At 39.6% G+C, this 22,579-nt stretch overlaps 1 protein-coding gene across 1 annotated transcript in view; it reads left to right on the top strand.

The window, feature by feature from the left end:
* Positions 1–22,579, top strand: part of cntn6 (contactin 6) — a 145,312-nt gene that overhangs the window by 88,801 nt on the left and 33,932 nt on the right. Inside the window, exons 6-14 of the mRNA XM_085405652.1 lie at positions 2,669–2,764; positions 5,398–5,601; positions 5,746–5,848; positions 5,991–6,175; positions 8,348–8,490; positions 8,582–8,711; positions 9,035–9,188; positions 20,550–20,677; positions 21,239–21,411. Coding sequence (XP_085261778.1) covers positions 2,669–2,764; positions 5,398–5,601; positions 5,746–5,848; positions 5,991–6,175; positions 8,348–8,490; positions 8,582–8,711; positions 9,035–9,188; positions 20,550–20,677; positions 21,239–21,411 — 1,316 coding nt within the window. The remainder of the gene's footprint in view (positions 1–2,668; positions 2,765–5,397; positions 5,602–5,745; positions 5,849–5,990; positions 6,176–8,347; positions 8,491–8,581; positions 8,712–9,034; positions 9,189–20,549; positions 20,678–21,238; positions 21,412–22,579) is intronic.

The raw sequence follows: 22,579 nt of genomic DNA, 5'->3' as shown, positions 1-22,579 counted from the left end.
TAAGCCAACTGTTGTGGTGCACTGCTAACAAGGTGTGTAGCCTCTGCAGGTCCAGCGTGGACGGCCAATGAAACGGAGTCAGATTAAAAAAGAATTAGCTGTGAAGTTAACAAATTCAAGTTTTCTGATGTAACTGTTCTGGCCTTTGTTTGCAAAGTTGTTTTTTAATAATTAATCACTGATAAAAACTGTGTGTAAAGAACCAGAGCAGGGCGATATGACCAAAAATATTTATCACGATATACATTTGAAAATTTGCGATAACGATATAATTGACGATATAATTGACACTAGACAAAATACTTTACAACTCCTGAACTTTATTAGTGCAAAAAAACAAAACAAAACATCAATGTATTTTCACTTAAACAAGCAGCTGTTTTTTAAGTGCATTAAAGTTATATAAAAATTTAACAGTGCAAATGCAAATTCCTCGCTGACAGTTTAACCAAAAGGCATTTCCAGTGGAAATTGGCCGACGTATCCTCAGCATAACCATGTATAATATCCACAAAACTTAAAAAGAGGTTATACACACACAGTACGGTAATATTATGTTGAAGCACCGTACGTATCACTCCGCGAGGCTCCTGCCTAATATAGCCGTAATGCTCCGATAATCCATCAAGCGGTGGGTTCGTAGCTTAGCAAAGTTGTACTGAAACATTTGACAGATTTTCAAGTGCCGTCTAAATAAAATCGTTTCGAGGTCAGTAAAAACAACCAGAATTCATACATAAGGCACACGGGATTATAAGGGGCACTGTTGATTTTCAGAAAAATCAAAGGATTGATTTTAAGTGTGCTGTATTTTCCAAACAACACGGTAATAACAACGGCCCGCTAGCATGCGCTACCAAAAATAGTGCTTTGTTGTGTATCTGACGGACGAAAGCTAAACCACCACTGAAGTTGCAGCATTTTTACAAACCAATTCTGGTTCATCCGTTTCATTCAACGATCCGCTTTCGCTCTTCTCATTCTGCGTCGCCGCCATGTGCGTATGTAAACAAAGGCACTGCGCATGCGCATTTTACCCATATTCTATCGCGATATTTCATTTTCCTATCGTTGCCCAACATTACACCGGTATTACCGTGAACGGTATGATATAGCCCAGCCCTATAAAGGACCCACGGCAGACCTGACGACACATACATGCTTTTCAGCATTAACTTTTATTTACACACTCGATTGCTGTTCACAGACACACAAGGCTGCAGTTTCCTAGCTCAGCCGAACACTCCAACAACAACACTCAAAACAGGAACCAGTACAGATTTTAAGACGGGACATGATTGCTGATGCCGTGCTGGGAAGGTGCACGCACCTGCACGGCAGCTGCAGTTATGTCCAGACCACGCCCCGCCACATTGTGGGGTGTGAACTTCTCTTTGTTGTAGAGGTAAGACATGCCCAAAGAAGTTTAACAAAAGTACTGGATGAAGGCGGCTCATACTCACTAATTAAAACTGTGTTTGGTGACCACGCCACGAGCAGATTTATGGCAACTCTTACCTCTTATATTAGAAACAAATAGTGATGTAGTTGCTACAGGACTGCATAGCTGCTCGAAAACCTTGCTGTTAAAGCCTGTTGGTAATTAACTGAGTTGATTCAACTGCAAAGAGATGCAGACGAGTTGCGCTCATCAGCGCAGACTGACTCTGTTTCACTGCAGTCGGACCGTGATTGTTAGAAGCCAGGCTGCCTTACACCATGCAACCTGTGTCCCCTTGTGATTGAAAGTGATTGTCCAGAGGTTGAGGGTGTTGTAAGCTCAACTTCTGGTTGACCAGTTGGTCGCTGCAGCTACATGCAGAAAAATCACCAGGCAAGCACTGATTTTTGCCATCGTTTTTTTCTGTAGTGTGACTGAGCATAAAAGAAGCAAGCAAAAAATAAACAACTTGGTGGCCTTACTATATTTCCACTGGATAGGGTAAAGTATTGCCAGAAAAAGAGCTGTTTACTTGTTTAGCTACTGAGATTGCCAGTCTTGTTTTTGTCTAACACGTCCTGTTTTGGTCAAACAGTGCATTTCTTGTTTGCCTTCTTTAGTGGTTTTTAAAACCTAATTAATGCACAGCATCAATTTTTTCTGTTGTTTTTTAAACCTGGAAAAAAAATCACTTGTCAAAAGTAAATGCAACAAAAAAACAAAAAGTAGTGTTACACGGATGACAGCAGTTACAGTAAGTGTGTTACCGCTGCACACTAGTCTGCAGCTCTGATGCAATGCATGAAGGAATGAAGCCTGCACGTCTTGATTTGGAGGGACATTTAATCAGTTGATTTCTGGTTTGACAACCGCTTATATTTGCTTGCTCCCCTCCCGGGATTTGATGGTATTTCTCTGACGCTGGAATTGATATGTCTCCCCACTGCTTATTGTCTCACGCAGCACAGCAGCATTTAATTAAAGGTGAAAGTAATCTCTAACGCGCGATTGGAGAGGAGCATTTTGGTGTACCCTCTGCCTGGTCTCTAGCGCATGCCGTGATATGAACAGGGGGCTGTTGGGTTTGACTTGTGAGCGATATGAACAAACTGGGAAATGTTGTGCAGGATTAAAACGCCCTTCCCTCGGATGTCGCCCGCACGTAAAATTAAAGTTATTACAGCTGTCAGACCCTGAAAAGTTATTGATGTGTTTTGCGCTCAACAGTTCTGCAGAACTTCAGCAGCAAGACGAGGAACACGGTGTCGGTGAGAGAGGGTCAGGCCGTGGTTCTGCTCTGCGGACCCCCGCCCCATTACGGAGGTACAGCGCACCTTACTGACTCTTTGTCTGCTGTGCTTTCACACTCCTGCTTGCCTCAGCAATCTTTATTGTTCCCTTACTCTGCTGCTTATTATCTCGCTGTAACACTGCAGCGTCTTCTTTGTTTTTATGTCTTCCCACTTTCTCTTTCTGCAGCTCTTCCCTCAGAACCGTGACATACTGTTTTCCACTCACTTCTCCTTATCTGTCAGACAGGGAACTTTTTATGATCAGCCGCAGCTCTACCTGCCCAGACCCATGCCTTCATCTATAGTTCATAGCCTCATACTTCTTAACCTTGAGCTCACTTTTCTTGCCCATATGATCTGTGACCATGCTGTCATCTATAAAGTCTCCAGTGCTCCACTTCCCCGACTGTCATTTTTTTTCCTTTTTTTCCTGGATGTGGGCAGGTTATCTGTTGGTTAATAAAGGCTGCCGGTGGCTGGTGCGGCCGCGGGAGCGTTTATCCCGCGGCACAGCAGTGAGTCGGCTCATGTGTCTGTGTGCTACTGATTAGCAGACCCTCAAAGTGGTCCACACTCCTGCAGCCATTCGATGCCCACCAGCACAATTTCACGCCAGCATACCAGCCTTTCTCCGCTCTCTGTTTCCAACTGAATCCTGCTGCCACGTGGGAATCCACACTTTAGCAATTTACCCTCCAGCATTCCCTCCCTTCCTGTTTAAAAAAAACAACAACAAAAAAAACCTCAATTTCTTTATTTTTCCTCTTAAATGAAGCATAGTGAAACATTTGATGGGATTTGTACGATGTGATAACGCCACAGTAGCTGGAGGTGTTTTTAAAATGGAACAAAAAAGTGTTTTTTCCCCTCCACCTTTAGATAATGTTAAATACTTCTTTAATACTTGTTGATGCACCACTTGAGGAATACACTGATGCACCTTATTAAAAAAGGAGACATTTGAAGCTTTTCAGAGCAATCAATAGGTAAGTGGCCTAAAAGGAGCTGCTCTGTGAGTTAAACTCTGTCAGAGGACATGAGATTATGTGCCTGCAAGTCCTCTGTTGCTGTGAGACTGCAGCTCTTCAACAGATCCACTCTCTGATAGTCCCTAATCATGAAAGGTCTGTCAGTTACTGCCCTGACTTCCCTTGTAATGATTTTAATTCACAGCTTTCCCTGAAGGAAAGCAAGTGGGACTTTTTTTTTCCTTTCTTTTTTTTCCCCCATCTGCCCAGTCAAAAGGGCTGCCTGCAGAATGTCATGTGTCTGATACGGGCGGGCTGCACTAATAGCAAAGTTCATTCAGCATTCCCTGCAGACGCTTCTCACTCTTCTTAGCTCTCTTTCGCTTTTCTTTGCGCTTTGCACTCATACATTGGCCTGTTTATCAGTCCTTTCTTTGTTTGTTTTTTATTTGTTTCAGAAGTGTAAAATAATTTTTAATAAAGTTAGAGACTAATAACCATAAGTGTTGTTGCCATATTCCACATGCTCAACAGATAAGGCAGGAACAATGACGCCACCCAAAATAACCCAAAACTCTGAGTTCAAATCAAAAAATGAAAAAATGAATAAAATATGATCCTCCAGTGTTTTTATAACACATAACATAGAACTCTAACCAACTCTGTACATTTTTGATAGCTAGAGGCTTGACCAATATCGCCAAAAAAAAAGTCCCAGTGCTGGGTTCAACTTTTATCAAACCTGCATTCTTCTGCTGGAGTCCCCTGTGATGACAGCCTCGCTGAGCAACTCAATGATCCGAGTCAAAACAGAGAGGCTATTCTTTTGCTGTATGTGTCAGCGCAACCTTAGCCCATCTCTCAGTGCTTCCCATGTTACCTAACCTTTCCGCAGCACCCAGTCCCATGTCGCTTCAAGCCTAGTGAAGGCACAAAGCTTTAGAAAATAACACACAAATGTAAACTTTCAGTTAAAAAGCAGAAAAATAGTCAGGTGGGCGCTGGAGTCAGCTGCAGATTTGTTGTTTGGGGGAGCGACTCAAAATAAACGCCCAAATTTATGATAATAAAGGAAGAAAAATGGCTCAATTATTTATTAAATTTAATTAAAAATGTCCAAAAAGGTCCTATTTTTTTCTCAAAAAGAACATTCTTGATGACTTATTGTTGTTGGAGTTGAATTCACCATGTATACTATAAAAATGCTCAACCATAAGTTTGTGCGTCAACATCCGAGCAGAAGGTCAGCTGATCTTAACTTGGCTTAACTAAAAACACTTTGAACTCTTTTGTGCTTTGAAGTCATCTTGTATTGTTCAACAGATAAATAAAATATATTTCTCATTTCCTGATAAACTACATAGAGTGAACGTGTCGGTCCACACCTTTTAATAATTAATTATTATTGTCCTTAAAAGTGGTCAATCCCATGATGACTCAATAAGTGCAGAACTCCAAATCTCCTCTGGCATTAATATCAGCACCAAAGCTTTGTAGCGTGGGTGTCCATGGCCGAGCAGCTCCCATACTGTAAGTGTAATGTGTGGGTGGGCCTGTACTTTTGTCCTTAAATTATCTTTGTATGTGTTAGGCATTAATGGTCTTGCTGTTCTGGGAATTTTGTAAATGCGACTGGAAAGTTTATTTCTTTTGTGCCTCACTATCTGCATTTCATGTCCTGTTCCCATTATTCCAGAGATCAAATATTCATGGGTTTTCAATGGACAGCGCAGCTTCCTGCAGCAGGATGCTCGTCGTTTCATTTCTCAGAAGACGGGAAATTTGTACATAGCCAAAGTTGAAGCATCGGATGCGGGGAACTACACATGCGCAGTGAGAAACATGATGACCAACTCAACAGTGTTCAGCTCTCCAACCCCAGTGGTGGTACGGAGGGACGGTGAGCATCACCATCACCAGTCTGCCTTGTGGTTATCAGTCTATGAGATAAATCACTTGAGTGAACTAGTTGTCACCTGCGCCACAGCTCTTGCCCTTCTTTTGTGTTTTAAATGATATGATTTTCCATTTATTCCTTGTGCAGTGGTGATGGGCGAATACGAGCCAAAGATCGAGGTTCAGTTTCCTGACACCCTTCATGTCTCCAAAGGATTGTCAGTGAAACTGGAATGCTTTGCCTTAGGAAAGTAAGTGGCACAACACAGTCCACTGGAGTATTTGCAGAGCAGCGTCCTCAATTACTATCAAACACGGCAGCAGCAATCTTTCCGGTCATGGTGGAGCAGGAGAATGTGGCCTGCGTGACCTCTTTGTGTTTGACCTCCGCAGCCCTGTGCCTTCCATCTCATGGAGAAGAGCTGATGGAAATCCACTCCCTGGCAAGATTAAAATCAACCACTCCAGCGGGGTTCTGGAAATTCCATATTTTCGCCCAGAGGATGCCGGCGTGTACGAGTGTGTAGCCGAAAACAGCAGAGGACGAAATGTTGCCAGAGGGCAACTTATATTCCACAGTAAGTAAGAAAGAACATTTTGCTTCGTGCTTATCGGAGTCTACTAATAACCCTTTTTTTCTTTTTCAGTAATATTTAGACCTTTAGTCAGAGCTATAATTATTGGAAAACAGCCCTTTATTCAAGCATTATTTTTTCTAATATTTGTTCTAATGGAAGGATAATAAGCATGATAATTTGAAGTCATGTGTCCTTATTGTTGGAGTGTAAATGCAGTGCAATAAATATTTTCAAATTAGAAAATATGATTTCCAGTATCTCAGGACAAATTTACCATCTCTGAATCAGAGAGAGGAGTCAGTGTCTCGCCTGCTCCTGTCTGCCATGTGTGCAGATAAGAAAGTAGGAAAGATGGATATCAGTGTCTGAACTAGATTCAGGATCCTTTGTTTTATGCAGACCTTGTGTACATGCAGCGTGGATTCTGAGGTGTCTGGTTATGACATCAGTAGTGCTAAAGATTAAGCCGTGAATGGCTGTTGACACAAAGCAGCAGTAACGTCGGGCAGGTTTGTTTATGCAACACATTTCACATGAATGCAATTCAAGGTGCTTCACAGTGAATTCAAAAGGAGATGGAGATGGCATTGAAACAGTGTCACATTAAAACATAAAAAGAACAAATTCAATGGAGTTTTTTTTTTAATTTAAAAGAAATCTGAGGGTCAAAAGTAGAACTAACTAGAGCTTAAAGTTAAGTGTAAAGAAGGAAGTTTTTAACCAGTACTTAAAAGTAGTAGTGAGCAAGAGCTTCTTAAAGTTAGTAACTAAATACTGCACATCTGACGCTGAAAGTATGACTTGAAGCTCAGACAAGCCCTGCATGAACAGCTGGTTCACGCCTATGATGCCAAATACTGGTATTACCTGTCTCAGAGATACACAAGGTTATGGCAACAGCACAAAGAAGTTTCCATCCCATTACAAATGTAAATGAATTATATTTAAACATGCTGCTAAAGAGCCATTTTTAATGTGCTGGGTTAATGTAGTAAATACAGATATCGTAAACTAAACCACAATCTTTTCTGAAAACCAATGTGCAATTTAGTGCCTAACCCTTACTAAGTAGTGTTAGTACTAAATCCCAACCAGACTGAGAGACACAAATCAAATTAAACTAAGCAGTGATCAGTTCATAATTATCAAATCTTCAAGTATATTATAAAAACACACGCTTGCTGTAGGTATACCTATTCTGGTATCGGTTAGAATAGTATTGTTTTATATTTATATAAATCAATCAATAAAATCATTATTTTGGACTTATGGGCAACAAGTGTTAATGCAAATAGCAAAACAGATGAGCGTGAAATCAAAGAAAGATCATATTCACATGCTAAATAATGTTGACCATTTCCCAGTCGACCTACAAAGGAACCAAATTCTTATTAATTTCCTATCCCTATGTAGCTCATCTTATATATCTAATTGGATTATACAATCTAATGTATACAATCATTCGCACAGTTATTACGAATCTCTTTGGGTGCTTTCTGAAGTTCATCTCTTTCTGGGTTTTTCAGATTGGTTACATTAATGATTCCACTGATTGGCCATGTTGTACGTAACTTGAAACTCTTTACTGTGGGTTCGCAAAGAGAATCAGTGCCATACACTATATAATATAAGAAAGATTAGGTCCTATATGACAGAGAGAGCTGCTCTCTTCGTACAGAGGTGTCATCTTTCACCGATTATGCTGTAATGGCAGAGCTGTCAGTAGGCACAGTAAAACCTCTGCAAATGGTCCAAACCTGTGGCAGCATGTCAAGTCTACAATCACCCAAAGACAGCTTAGGTAATACTACCTTTTCTTTTACTTGCCACTCCTTATCTGTTGCCAGCAGTAACATGTCAAGTCACTAGGAGAGACCAGAAAAGACCAGAAGTGTGAACTCTGGTCTAGTATGCCTTCTCCTTCACTACAATCACGTGAATGACTTAGAATGAGTAATCAAACGGGATTTTGTCTTCCCAAAAACGTTGTTTGGCAGTAGTTCTTCATTTAAAATAATCTCTTTCTCTCTTACTCTTAATTCCTGAGTTTCACTGGGAAATTACCATATTTGTCACATCGGGATTGATTTTTGTAGAGCGACACTTTTACGAATATATGCAATTAATTTTTGAATTCATAGGATATATTCATAACCATTTGTCTTTCTGCAGGTGCTGAACATCTACAGTGGGTCCAGACACTGAAAGATGCCCATATGGCCATCGATGCTAACCTGCAGTGGGAATGTAAAGCCATTGGCAAACCTATGCCTACGTACAGATGGTTGAAGAATGGTCAGTCACTAAAAGCAGAGGTAAGATGTGTGAGTGAGTACGAGTACTGCATGTTTCAAAATCATTAATAAGGATAATTGACATTTTCTTTCAATTTTTTTTATTGTTCAGGAGAGGATCCATTTGGAAGCAGGCAGACTGACCATACCCAAGATTAGTCTGTCAGACTCTGGGATGTATCAGTGTGTGGCAGAGAATGAGCATGGATCTGTGTATGCCAGTGCTGAGCTCAAGGTTGTAGGTAAGCAGTCGTGTTTGCCCTGTTTCATTTACAATGGACTGAACAAGAGGCAAGGCAAAGATATGCTGTCTGTACATCTTGCTGTCACTGGAATTAAAATGCTCCCTATTTGAAAGTGAATAAATAAGTAGAAACCAGCTAAACTAGCACCTCACTGAGCCTTGCACATTCATTTCCATAATTATTTCCTACAATGAGCCAGCTCTGGTGGTGACATATAATTTCCGTAATTGCTGGTGATGCTCTTGACATTTTGGCTGATGCACAGCTGTTGCACCTTGACAAAGCGAGACAAACTGCATCAACACGGGTCTCTTCCTCAGCCTCGCCGCCTGACTTCACCCGGCGCCCCGTGAAGAAGTCCACGGTGATCCAGAGGGGGGGTGAGGTGGTGTTAGAGTGTCGCCCCCACGCTTCTCCCAGGGCCACAATCTCCTGGTGGAGAGAGGGGGGGATGCACCTGAAGGACAGTGAGAGGTAGGGTATTATAAGCACCGCTGCACAACCCACTGAAGGCATTAATTTCCAGTACCGATTGTTATTTATGCCTTGGCTCAAGGGGACTTTGGAATCAGTGTTGCATAAAACTTCCTCGTTGGTCAAAGAATGTGTTTTTTTTTAGATAGACACCTTATTCCCTCGGATATGGATGTTGGTTTTCTGCTGACACTGCTGCCGTTTGCTGCCTGTACCAAGGAGGCCATGACACCGAGCCTTATCAGTTTTGCAATGCACAGGAAGGAGAGCACTGTATGATTTAGCTGTTTGAAACTTCAAAGCGTCCGGTGTCGCCGCAGTTTTACAGATCTTCAAAGCCGGGGAAAAAAAGTAGAACAGAGATCCTGTTGGGACTTTTTCCATGTGAAAGCCAAAGAGAAAAACAATCTGACTCCATCTTTCAGTGAAACGCCACCTCAGGCGACATGACAGGCCGCGCCGTGTCATGATTGAAGGTCTGAGGCGACACCTGTGAGCTAAAAGAACCCGTTTTCTGTTGCACCCAGCCTCAGCAGAAGCTAATCCACACAGGATGAACCAAGCAAGAGTTCAAGCACAGTATGAGGTCTGCTTTCATTAAACGCTGGGTGTCAAAGAAAGGGACATGAAAGGTCATGTAGTGATGGCTAGATAACTGGTAGACAGGCTACAATAAGGGCAGACAAATTATTTCCCAGGAAACTTCACAGCAGTTTAACAGTTGTCAACAATCACTGAAAATCACTTTCCTTACACACTTTTGAGCTGCGCCTAAGTGCAGCTCCCACTGTTGACAATATGATGTTATCTTAATCACATAATATTGGAGTATTTTGGATCCTTCTGTTTTTTTGATGGGAATAAAAAGCAGCATTGGCACATTGGTTTATCCGTCTTTGAGCCATTGTTCAGCATACCCATACATCATCCGACTTGAAATTGAAAGCATGTCTTTTCTGTAAAACACCGTCCAAAAGGCTTGTCAGTCTCACACTGTATAATTACTTAATGGCTTCAATTTTGTGTTAGTGCCTTGCCTCCTAAAGCCACCACAGCTTCAGTGGCTTACAACACCTTAACATCAATTGAGGCTTTGAAATAACAAAAGGTTTGGCAGTAAGTTGAATTTTTAATTGTATTCTAAACGTGGAGCTCTGAGGTCATAAATTTGGTAATAATGCATTAAAATTGGCCATCAAAGGAACAGAAGCTTTCCTGTATTGATGTCACAATGAGGCTGCATTACCAACTGTTAGTCAGCCTTTTTATTAAAGGGAAAATGTTTATAGTGCTGTTACCTTTATAAAAAAGAAATATGATATTTGAAAATTGAAGTAAGTTGGCAGTTTAACCAAATAGAATAATGTATGGAGAAATAGTATGATTTAACATTTATCCTTTATAAATATGAATAAATTAATATATAATAGGGCTGCCACGATTAGTCGACTAGTCACGATTACGTCGACTATCAAAATCGTCGACGACTGATTTAACAGTCATGCGTCGTTTGAAGCTTTGTAAGATCCCAAAAGATGCAGGGATAAGTAGCAGGATTTAAGAGTGTAATAACGGACTGAAACAGAAGATGGCAGCACTGCACGTACAAGGATGCCAGCTGCCGTTAAACCCCGAAGAAGAAGAAGCAGTGTCCCAGAATTCATAGCGCGGCCTAGCGCAGTTGTCAATAATGGCGGCAGCTAGTTAGTTTTAATGTTACTCTTATTATTCTTTCTGGGTCACAAAATAAACGTTTAACATATAATGTAGCTGTGTAAACCTCAAATATCTGCTCAGTTTATCAAGACACCACATATTTGCAAAAGCGCTCCGACGTTTTCGGAGACGTCTGTTACCCACTAGCTCGTTAGCTAACCGGGGGCAAGGCTCACTAGAGCCGGTGAGAACACCGGACTCCCAGCAAATAATTTTCAAACCTTTCGCTACTCAGGTTAAACATGATATATAAGTCACTTAGATAACTTAAAAATGTTATTGTTTGGCTTTTTTTAGTATTTTATTTGTTCCTGGGTAAATCGGTTTGGCTGAGATTAAAGTTATAGTTTTACACAGTTGAATAAACATCAAGCAGACAACTGATTATCAGAAGTGTGAGATGCTCAAGAATATACTCCGGTGTCCCGTTATATTATAGATAGCAAGGAGTTTATTAAACTTCACTTAAACAACCTGCAGATTTCATTAAAATTTAATAAACTATCATCTTGCCTTTATTTTTAGTTAGCACATACCTGAAACACTTAAAGCTGTAAGCTAATGATAGTTATATAAGAGCAGATGCATGTTGGTGCAATAAGCTGTACGTTTTATGTCCAATGGATGCATGATCTGATTAGTCGACTAATCGCAAAAATAATCGGTGACTGGTCGACTATCAAAATAATCGTTTGTGGCAGCCCTAATATATAATAAATCTCAGTAGCCAGCTTCTAGTATCATGGTCCTATGTGTTGTGGTAATTTTTGCAATTCTTTGTAAATTTATTTGAGTTTGGGTTCCTGTTTAGCTTTTACTGTTATTCTCGCATTTGAACTTTTTGATTATTGTTGGTTCGAGTTTTGAACCCTGATTTGATCTCATTGTCATTCTAGCAGTCTGACTACTTTTCATGCTTGTTTAGTTTGTTTAGATTGTCTTACAGGTCGATATACATTGGATTTTGTTCTGTATTTTTTTACTATCACAGGTGTTATTAAAGGAGACCTGTTATCCGTTTCCTTACTTTCTGTCATCTTTATACTTTTACAGTGAAAGATGCTCATATTAAAACAGGCCTAAAATATTAAATAATGAGGTTATCGTATGTGTAATTCCAACAGACCAATGAGTGCTCTGCCCCCAAGCTGTGCTCGTTACTCTCTGTGATGTCAATCATATATATTAGAAATATTTCTGAGAAGGTCATGTAGGGCACACAGCTCCGTCTGTGAGCACAGAGCACCCACCTGTAGTTCAAACCTTTTGCTTGTGAAAAACAGCCAATCAGAAGACATTTGGTTTATATGCGGGTGGAATGGAGCTAAAACAGTTTTCTTCATAACAGCTGATACCATGAGGGGCTTCACCACGATCCCTTATAATATATATTATGGATGGTTTTACAAAGTGTGGCACCATCTCTGAAAGACCAGCTATGATTAAAAGGGATGCAGCATAATTTGCCTTCAGTTGCTGAAAAGGTTTTACAGCAGTAGCGCTCATAGTGAAATAAGACTTTTTATTCACCCTGTAGTTTACAGTTTTGGTCATATAAAAATAAAGATGTTGAGTTTTAATCAGCATGGTGATAGGTACAAGGGCACTTGTTGTATTTCAAAAGTGTGAGACGTGTCTGTGATTCATGCAGCTCGAGATTGTTCTTTTTCCCGGGGGGGGGGGGGGGAAACATGGTCCCTGGCTTAAAACTAGAGCCTACATTTTCCCTCTCCCCTTTTAAATCAAGGACTTTTAGAATTTTCAGAGAATTCTGACTGCTCTGCCTGCTTTTTCACTAGAAATGACATATGTGCTACAAGTGAAAGCTTCACAGGTGGAGGGCTTTCTCGAAAGGTCATTTCCTTTTTTATTATTGTCCTTGTTATTGCTAACGTCACTCATGCACACGGCATCACAAAAAGCGGTCTCTTCATCTGTGGAAATTTTAATTGGTGGGTTGTAAGCTAACCCCAAAGACCCCACCTACAGGCACAAGACTGTAGGATTCCCATTTATACATGCTTCAAAATATTCTTCCTTAGTTAGTGGGCTCATGCTTTTTAATACTAAATAACCTTACATCAACAACTTAACAACTCACCACCGCAAATTTAATACTTCTCGGGATCAACTTTAAGATGGCTTTAACCATTAAAAAACAATTTGAAATGCTCTTTGTTGAGGCCTTTCACAGTCTTAACCCAATGCACATGTTTATTGTTGAACTGATTTTTGTGGCAGTAGAAGTCTCACTTGGTTTCTCTCAGTTTAATAACTGTGAAATTTGGTAATCGATTGAATTGATTGAGGAAAATGTAGCATAAATTTCTTACATTTGGCTTCATTGGAAAACTGAAAATTGTAAATTTATTGCCTTTAATAGGTTCAGTAGCAGTATTCATGGCACACTGTACGTCAGCTTTCTTTACAGAATGAAACTGCCTACGATGAACCTTACAGGTTTGAAAGGAATTCATTTAGATAAGTTCTCTCCATGAAAACAGTATTTTATACTTAAACTAGCTGCCAGTAGATTTGAAGAAAAAAAAAGTATGGACACAGTTCACTCATTTTAATGTTTACATTTTAATTAGAAAATAAAATAAGAAATTAAAAACATGCAAGTTATACATTCCTATGGTTATAAATAGAAAATGAAAATGCAATTAACTTACTTGACTGGAAACCTTCCTCAGGGTCCTCAATGTGATTATTTGTACTTTCGAAGTTCAAAATGTAGATCCCAAAAAAGACACATACTGGTGCATTTTCTTCTAGCGCATTTCGTCAGTCTGATCTAACTTTTCACGCAGTGTTCAGTGAAATATAAAAAAAGATATTAAATCTACTCTTTTATTTTTCTCATTTCACTATTTCCTTCTTAACCCTCCTGCCATCCTTTAAAAAACTCACACCCATCACCCTAGGGACCATTCTCAGCCACGCCATAAAAAGACCATATATCCATATTTTATTCCACTTTAAATTAGCCAACCTTGTAAAACTACTTCTCCCTGAAATATTCATGTAAAGTTTTAATTATATTTTCGTTGCTTTAACCCTTCAAATCCCAGTGTTATTACATGAGCGCCCTGTGTTATAAGCCCCAAAAACCAAAAAACGAAACTAAATATTTCCACAAAAAACCAGTTGAAGTAATATGTGATTGTCATTATAAGTAGGCCTTTAGATGGACCAAAGATTGGCACCAACATACATTTTGACCTGCCATTATTTTTTTTGCATTTTTTTTGCAATTTAAAAATTAAAACTTCAAGGCCCTGAGTCTTCATTGACATCCAAGAAAAGAAGAAAAAATAAAATCATATGATGATAATTTGGGGTTGAAAAATAGCGTTTATAATGGAAGTCAATGGGCAGAAAATGGTCCCCAGGGTGATGGGTGTGGGGATTTCTGCTGCTCAGCCATTTTAGGCTGATTTAAGGAATTCACACTGGAATATTAACATTGACAGGTAAAAACTATCCTGTGGCAAGTTTGGTTATATTCCACTGAACACAGTGGAAATGGCAGCCATTTAATACATAGCAGTGGCACAAAAAGGTCCCAAGAAGGCAGGAAGGTTAATACAACAGGAAAAGCATTCAATACGTTGTGTATGTATCTGTCTTGTGTTGCCTTTGGAAAGTCCTGGGTTCAAATTCTCCTAGGATCTTTGTCCACTCCTATGATACTACTACTGCTAACACTACTACAAATAATAATAATATAGAAAAGAAATGAATGGTGCCCTTGGAACCAGCTTTGCACCTTTTTTTAATGGTCCATTTTTGTACTGTTTAAGGTACAAACGTTGTCACCTCAGGTTATAGACTGGTCTCTGTAAGGTACAAACCACAAGCCAATACTTACAAGTAACTCCTGTCAAGGGCATAACAGCAGTTCTTCAGTGACAAGCTGTTGCAGCCCTGAAGGCACAAAAACAGTGTATCTTAGAAGAGCTGTCCATTCTCCTTGGATTATTAGTATTCCAAGAAACCAGCAATGGATTGTTAATACATTTCCTTTATATTATACCACATCAAAAACAAAGTGCGAGATATTTGAAAGTCAAAGTACATTGGTTTGAGTATCCAATTGTCTGTTTCTATCAAGAAGAACATTCTAGATGCTAAAAAGTAAATCTGACCGAAGTGCTGTTTATTTCACAGAGCGACTATATTTTTAGATTTCATTTTCATGTCGATTATCACATGCTTCCTCTTTCTTTCCCCCCTGCTCCCGCTCCAATCATTATGTACAACCACATTTCCATAGGCTTTCCTTAGCTCTGCAGACCTGCCTCAACATGCGACCAGTGGGATTGATTATTTATCATATTTTCCATCGGCCAGTCTTGAGGAAAGGGAGAAAAATTACCCAGGCAGCACATTTGAACAAGAATAGAAATTCACAGCTTGGAACGCAGTTTGTCTACAAAGTAGATAGTTCTTTACGTTTCTATTTGTTTTTGCAGCTCATTGCTCCTCGGGTCATGTTCTCAGTGTGCCTCCATCACTCAGTGTTTGATATTTTTGTCAATAAATCAGCGCAAAGCACCCTGTGTCAGACATGCTCCCTGGGTCTTAGCTTGGCCCGAGCAAATACATATTTATTCTTGGAAGCCAATATGAAATTGTTTGATTTTTTTGAGCTGGCTGCTCACAGCATTTGTTTGATTTACTGAATCCAAAGGTCACAACAGGAGAGCATTATCTGCCTCATTTATGCGTGTGTTTCTGTGATTTCCGACTTCTCTGTTATCAACCGAGGTGGCAAAATAAAATTCCAGGGCGTAACGTAAAGTAGTATAAGCAAAGTTGTATATTAATGTCAGTCTGAACAACCTGAAAATATTTATTTTTTCATCCACTCATTTTATCGTTAAAGGTTGATTTTCTTATTAAAATGTTTCTGAGCCTTTCCCCCACGAGTGAGCAGAGAAGATCGAGCAGATAAAAATGTTTATATACTCAGCTGAATCATCTTCAGCTATTACGCACTCTTGAAGCAATTAGCGCAATGAGCTTATTTGGCCTCGATTTCCCCTTTCAGGCAAAATACAGGTTATCCTACCTTGTCAGCTCTTGGGAAGAAATACCTGCAGACTCTAAAATTCATCATGCCGATATAATCTTTTTTTTTGGTCAGGCCACTTGTAACACTAGCCCATGAATCACTCAAACATAAAAAAGACATCCTACTCATAGACTAACCGGTGTTGTGTCTGCACATGACAGATAACTTAGCCATGAGATAGTTTTAAATAACAGTATATTTAGGCACTTAGTCACTGGCAGGCTGTTGCAAACACATCATTTGCTCCTTGAGTCTGACAGGCATAATACTGTGTTTCTCACCAAAAAGGTGATTCCCAAAGAGCTATTGGCCAGAATGTTGGTTACAAGTAACGGCGTTACTAACAGCGTTACTTATTTCAGTAACGAGTAATCTAACTAATTACTATTCCTATCGTTGCAACGCCGTTACCGTTACTAACAAGAAAATGCGGTGCTGTCACGTTACTTTTTTTCAACTAACAGACGGTTGAAGCTGTGTTCAGATTACGGTATCTTATATCAGTCGCAGGGAAGTAGCTGTAAGTAGGGATGAGTACCGGTAATGGCACTGGTTCTGACATAAACGGTAGTAACCAGAACGAAAAGTAGCGCACATTTCGGTGCTTTGGTTCATACACTTTGGATTCTAGCCAATCATTTTACCTTTCCAAGGATAGTAGGCGGGCCCAGGTACGTACGTTCTTTTAGAGCAGAGCTACAGATGAAAAATGCCCAAGGCGAAGCGCTCCATGCGCACAGCAGAAAAGGGTCATTACCATGTAAATGTGTGGTTAATTCTTCAAAAATGTATTTTTTAAAAAAAAAATCTTTTAGGCATCTTAATAAAATTAATTTATTTCTGCTCTTAAATACCTAAAAAGTTCAACTGGCATGGTGTCCAATTGTGTGCCAAAATTGGACATTTTTGTACAACGTCTGGATATTCATGTATTGACAGTGCTGTAATTTTTCACTGTTTCACTTTACAAACATAAATCTTTGCACAGTTGATGTTTATATGTTGGTTACTAAATTTCTGTAATGAAATGTGAACTGAGGCATATGCTAAAAAAAATAAATAGGCGAGGATAAAATCTACTTACTTTTTCTGTGTTTCTGTGTTCTCAGTAACTTTGACACAGTAATATCTGCTTCAATATTTACACCTCTGATGAAATTTCACAAGTGTTAGCTTTATTTTGATACCAAGATTGTAAGCACAGAGTTTGTAATTGCAGAGAAATAATCAATAAAATTTGGGCATTGCATTTTCGAGCAGGAAACTAAGAAACCCCTTTGGGGCTTAAGAGGTTAAGTTGATACTGTGCAAAAGAGGTAACACCTCAAATCTGATGAAACACCTGGCGACGCATAGTGTTTTTTTAAAAGCCGAGAAATGCACCGTATTTGATAGCTCGCTGCAAGACCTCACACCGAGCACATCTACTGCCGGCGTGGTAAATCTCCATTAGTGAGTTAGCACGGATCGCCCCGTGCGGGGGGCTGGACGGTTCTTATCATTTTGCAGAAAAAAGGAGACTGCTAAAAATAAAAACATAAGAGGTTTTTGGACAAAGTTTGTGCTCTCCATTCTTTAAGCACCGGTTCGAGCACTGTTTCAAAAGTACGTAGTTTGGCACCGGTATCGGACAAAACCTAAACGATACCCATCCCTAGCTGTAAGTAATCTGGGCGCTAGAGCTTTAAGCAGCTGCGCTCGCTCCGGCGGACGGCAATCACGATCACTTTTTGGCACAACACCTGGAGCTAAGGGGGCAAAACAATGGCATGAGTGCTGCTGTTTGATTGAGGAAGAATAAAGTAGTCACGGTAAGCCAATCACATGACCACTTCACGATGACAAAGCAACAAGGTGATATATACCAGTTTTTAAATTGTGTTGATAGGCCACGTAAAACCATGATGTAGATGATAAACAATATATATGCGGCATTTTTTCCTCAATAGTTTTGTCTCGTCTAACATCTAAGGACAGTGCAGCGAGCACTCTCTGCTTATGAGCAAAAAATTTAAAAAATACAAAACAAAAAAACGCTCTTTCCTGTTGGTGGAAAAATGCACCATGTCGACCAATCAAAAATGATATGGCAACATGACATTTGGTTGTTTAGGAAGAGGGGCAAGTTTTAGAAGTGACGGCGAGAGAGAGAGAGCGAGAGAGACAGCAGAAAAAGAGAGAGAGAGCGAGTATGTACATATTGAATGCAGAACACCTGATTGTTATATAAATAGTTTGAAATGGTTATAAAAATAGAGGGTAAAAGGTAAATAGCCGCAAATAACTTTGTTGTTTGCAAAATTTGTGCATATGATTTTAAAATTGACCATTTATATTTGCATTTAAAGTTATGAAATATGATTCAATAAACATGTTTGTGATTGTCAAAAATTATAACGTTTTCTACTTGGATTTTATGTTTTTGTCTGATTTTAGATCAATTGTGTTAATACAGTATGTCAAAATGAAAACATAACTGTAAATTCAGACACGTGTGGTTGTGCTGAAAAGGATGATACCAAACAAGGCAAAGTAAATAGTTTTTAAAGGTGAAATGTGGAGAAAACATCAAAAGTGGTTAAAAATGGCCAATTATACCCTGGAGCCCAGAGGGTTAAACGTTTTTTTAAAGTAATGAAATAGTTGCTTTTCAAGTAATTAATTACTTTTAGAATCTTGTAACTCAGTTACTAACTCAGTTACTTTTTTGAAGAAGTAACTAGTAACTGTAATTAATTACTTTTTCAAAGTAACTTGTAAAGATTTGTGGAAACTGGACAAGAGAAAGAACAAGATGTGGCAAGTGAATAGTATCTATAGTATCCTGACACAGGATCTGAGAGATGCATTTGGCTCTTCACCTATATATGTTTGCTGAAGCCTCATGAGAAACGTTCTCAGTGGCTGTCAAGAAGCCATTTTTAAGCAACAGAAATGGGGAAAAAAGGCTGAGGTTCATCAAAATTAGCAGTAACAGGTCTTGTGGAGGGAGGAATCCAAATTTGAAATTGTTGTATGTGTATGTATGTATACTTTATTGATCCACATGGGGAAAGTCCTCTCTGCATTTAACCCATTCACTCAGTGAAGCAGTGGGCAGCCACCAATCCAGCACCCGGGGAGCAGTGTGTAGGGACGGTACCTTGCTCAGGGGTACCTCAGGGTAGCCGTTCAGTGGATTCAAACCCCGACCTTCTGATCATGGGGGCACCACTCTACCTTCTGCCCTATCCCTGCCCTGTTGGTTCAAACAGAGGAAGCCAGAAGAGAGACAGAGAACAGTGAGTGCCTACAGCCATGTGTACAACATGGTGGAGGCTCTGTCATGGATTGGAGCCATATTTCAGCCAGCGGTGTTGGACACCTTGTCTTGAATAGTCCTTGAATATTTCTTGATCTTGAAAACTTTAATTGGCAATGATCCCAAACACACTGCCAATGCAGTAAAAACACAAAAAGTCCAGAGCCCTGTCCTGGACATTACTGAAGCAGTGTGGGACAGAAAATGGGACAAAAAGAGGTCTAAAAAACTTTGAATGTTCTTCAAGAAACCCAGAGAGCTATTCCAGAAGACTATTTAAGGAATAGTCTTGCCTAAGAGAGTTCAGCTTGTGTGAAATAATAAAAGGTCTCATACCAAATATTGACTTTGAGCCTTATGAGAATTGAACAAACTCTTTTTGCCTTATATATTGTATTTCAGTGTACTATGCCTACACTTATGCCAATAATTCATGCATCTAGTTCCAATTTTCCTGGTGAAATAAAAATAAAATGGGGGTCAGTTCAAGGCATCTGCACAGTACTACATATGATTTTATATGACATATTAAATATATATATATCTGTTTTTCTTTTTTTTAAATGTAATAATTCCCCAATCACAGTCCCCAAAAGAAGCCCCACCTTTATTGACCACAGAGAGCTCCTGTATCAAAGGAAAATGTAGTTCACAAAAGTAAGTCACCAGCTGTTTCGCTCTTACAACAAGGCCATCATTCCTCTGTGTAGCTGTTGTTTTACTCATGTTTTTGTCTCGCTCTCTAATCAGACTGCCAGCCTAATGCTTTTTTCAAGGTGTGATTCTTGTATATCACCATATTATTGCATTTCAGAAATGGCTTATAGCATGTTGATATAATCGCCGCATGTTGTAGAGCGATAAGGCTGCAGGTAAAGATCCCTCTCTACAGCGCTGCTCCCCTCGCCCTATCACTGTCCCGCCCGGCCCCGGTGGCCTGTTGTGTGTCCAATTAATATGTGCATTTAAGCTATTGTGCTGTCAATACTGTGCTGACCCTACAGCAAATCTGTTCTGCTTCAGCTAAGATAATTGTTATCTTTTGAAGCGTGCAAATAGATTTTTGGAATAGATTCTAAAGCCTTCATTCAAAAAGAATTAAATGGAGAAAGATAAAAGAGAGAAAGTTCAAATGGTTTGAGAAATGAAATCTTATCACAGCCAGAGCTGGTCCCTTTGATTCCTGACATCATTGTTCATTCAGTTAATTACTAAAGAAGTCATAAAGAAGTGGGTTATTTCAGTTTTGTCTCTCTCTCCTCAGACGGACCATCATGGAGGATGGAACTCTTCGTATCACCAATATCTCCAAATCGGATGGAGGCAGGTACACATGTGTGGCCAGAAACCGTTTTGGTACTTCCAGCAGCACAGGGACACTGGTGGTAAAAGGTATTCTTTTCCATTTTTTCTTTTTTTAGTGTACCTTCTAAGCCGAGGGTTTAAACTTTTGTTAGAGGGAAAAAAATAGTAGCTCAAGCATGAAATGGATAATGAAATATATAGCCGTTTTATGTTCCTGCCGCTCTGACAGACATATAAGTCATCCGAGGTTTTGTCAGCTCTGAGTTATTGTTCATGTAGCAGAGTGGGGCAAACCACTGACGTCTATAGCTGTGAGTGAAGAATATTTTCATTTAATTTAAAAAGAGCTCCTGTAGCATTTTCAGATTTGGGGTTGTTAAATGATGATTATTATGGAGAACGGGAGTGAGAGAGTCATTTTATTTCTTTCTAGTTGACACTGTGATTGCAGCGTCTTTAATTATTCATTACTGAGTTATGGGCAGCTTTTGCTTTTTAAGTGAAGTTATTTAAGGTCGCTTAATTACACTGCTAGACCAAAATCTGTCTCGTGATTCTGGGCAAAATAAGCTTCATTACCTTATTCATTTGGCTGATAGCGACACCGTGCTGCATATAGTAACAAGTCAATGTGTTTTTCTCCCCAAGAGCCCACAAAGATCATAGTTCCACCCTTGAGCTTGGATGCCAGCGTGGGACAGAGCATCGTGTTGCCCTGTGAGGTGTCTAGTGATTCGTCCCTGAGCCCCATCTTCAAGTGGTTTTTCAACGGCAAAGCTATCGACTTCAACAGACAGGAGCACTTTGAGATGATTGGAGGGGTATGTATACATATGATGGTTAGCTTTTTTGCTTTGTGTTTGATGAAAATACACCACGTCTGTATCTGTCACAAACATGGTGGATCCAGTAAAATCCAAATCAATTTCAAACATACAGTGGAAGGAATAATTATTTGATCCCTGAATTTGTAAGTTTTCTGACTTTTGAAGATAGGAACAGTCTTTCATTTTAATGAAGAGAGGCAGAGTACCAGACATACATCCAGAGAAAGCACAGTCCATAAAAGCTATAAACTGATTTGCATTCATTGAATGAAATAAGCTAGTCATTATTCTGTTTTCCACAGAGTGGCTGTGTGCCCATGTGGCACAGTTAATCCCATATATTTCTGATCCCAAGTTGTTATGTATATAAAGCACACCTGTACACAGAGTCAGTTTCATCATCATCACGGGCAAGACCAAAGAGCAGTGCGAGGACGTCAGGGACAAGATTATAGACCTGCACCTCACTGGCTTCACTATTCAGCCTCAGAGGTTTCCATCTGAAAAAAACAAAACAAAAAAAATGGAACAAATGGAAATATAAAAATGGCAACATGTGGTTTTAGGAGGACCTACATGTGTCAAAATATCCCCATCACTGCCCACACAGGCCCCACATCTTGACACACGTTATTGCAGTGAGTCAGGAAACGCTATTGTCCTGTTTTCCAGCACAGACATGCATCAACTCATCATAACAGCAGCAGCTTAATAGCTGTTGCTCCCTTGGCTACTTCTGTATAGGTTACAGCTATCAAATGACAGAGTACTGCATGATGCAGTGTGTTGCCATTTAACTTTTTAAAAATATATATTATTTACCCATAAAAATGTCAGCTAATGGATGTATTTCATGATCATACTGCACAATTATATCAGGTACATGCCTGAAACTCTGTAAATTGTTGTTCCGCAACAATTAGACAAACATGATTAAATATGTAAATATGTAGATAATCTTCCATTCAAATTTTAAGCCAGCAAATTGAAGTTGGTTCAGAAGAAATGGTAGCTGGCTGACCGGCTGACAAAAACACATACATTTGCTTCTAAAACTCACTAAATATATTGGGTTAATAAAATAATATGTAGCGATTAGTGAGCTCAGGCAATCTGTATGATAAACTCAGTTAACCTCTTCATACCTATAGCATTATAGTCA

The sequence above is a fragment of the Rhamphochromis longiceps genome, linkage group LG5 (genome assembly GCF_057381845.1).
Source record: "Rhamphochromis longiceps isolate RC_006_pf linkage group LG5, R_longiceps_female_GT1.1, whole genome shotgun sequence".
NCBI classification, from domain to species: Eukaryota; Metazoa; Chordata; class Actinopteri; order Cichliformes; family Cichlidae; genus Rhamphochromis; species Rhamphochromis longiceps.
This window is presented reverse-complemented; position numbering and strand designations above follow the sequence as displayed.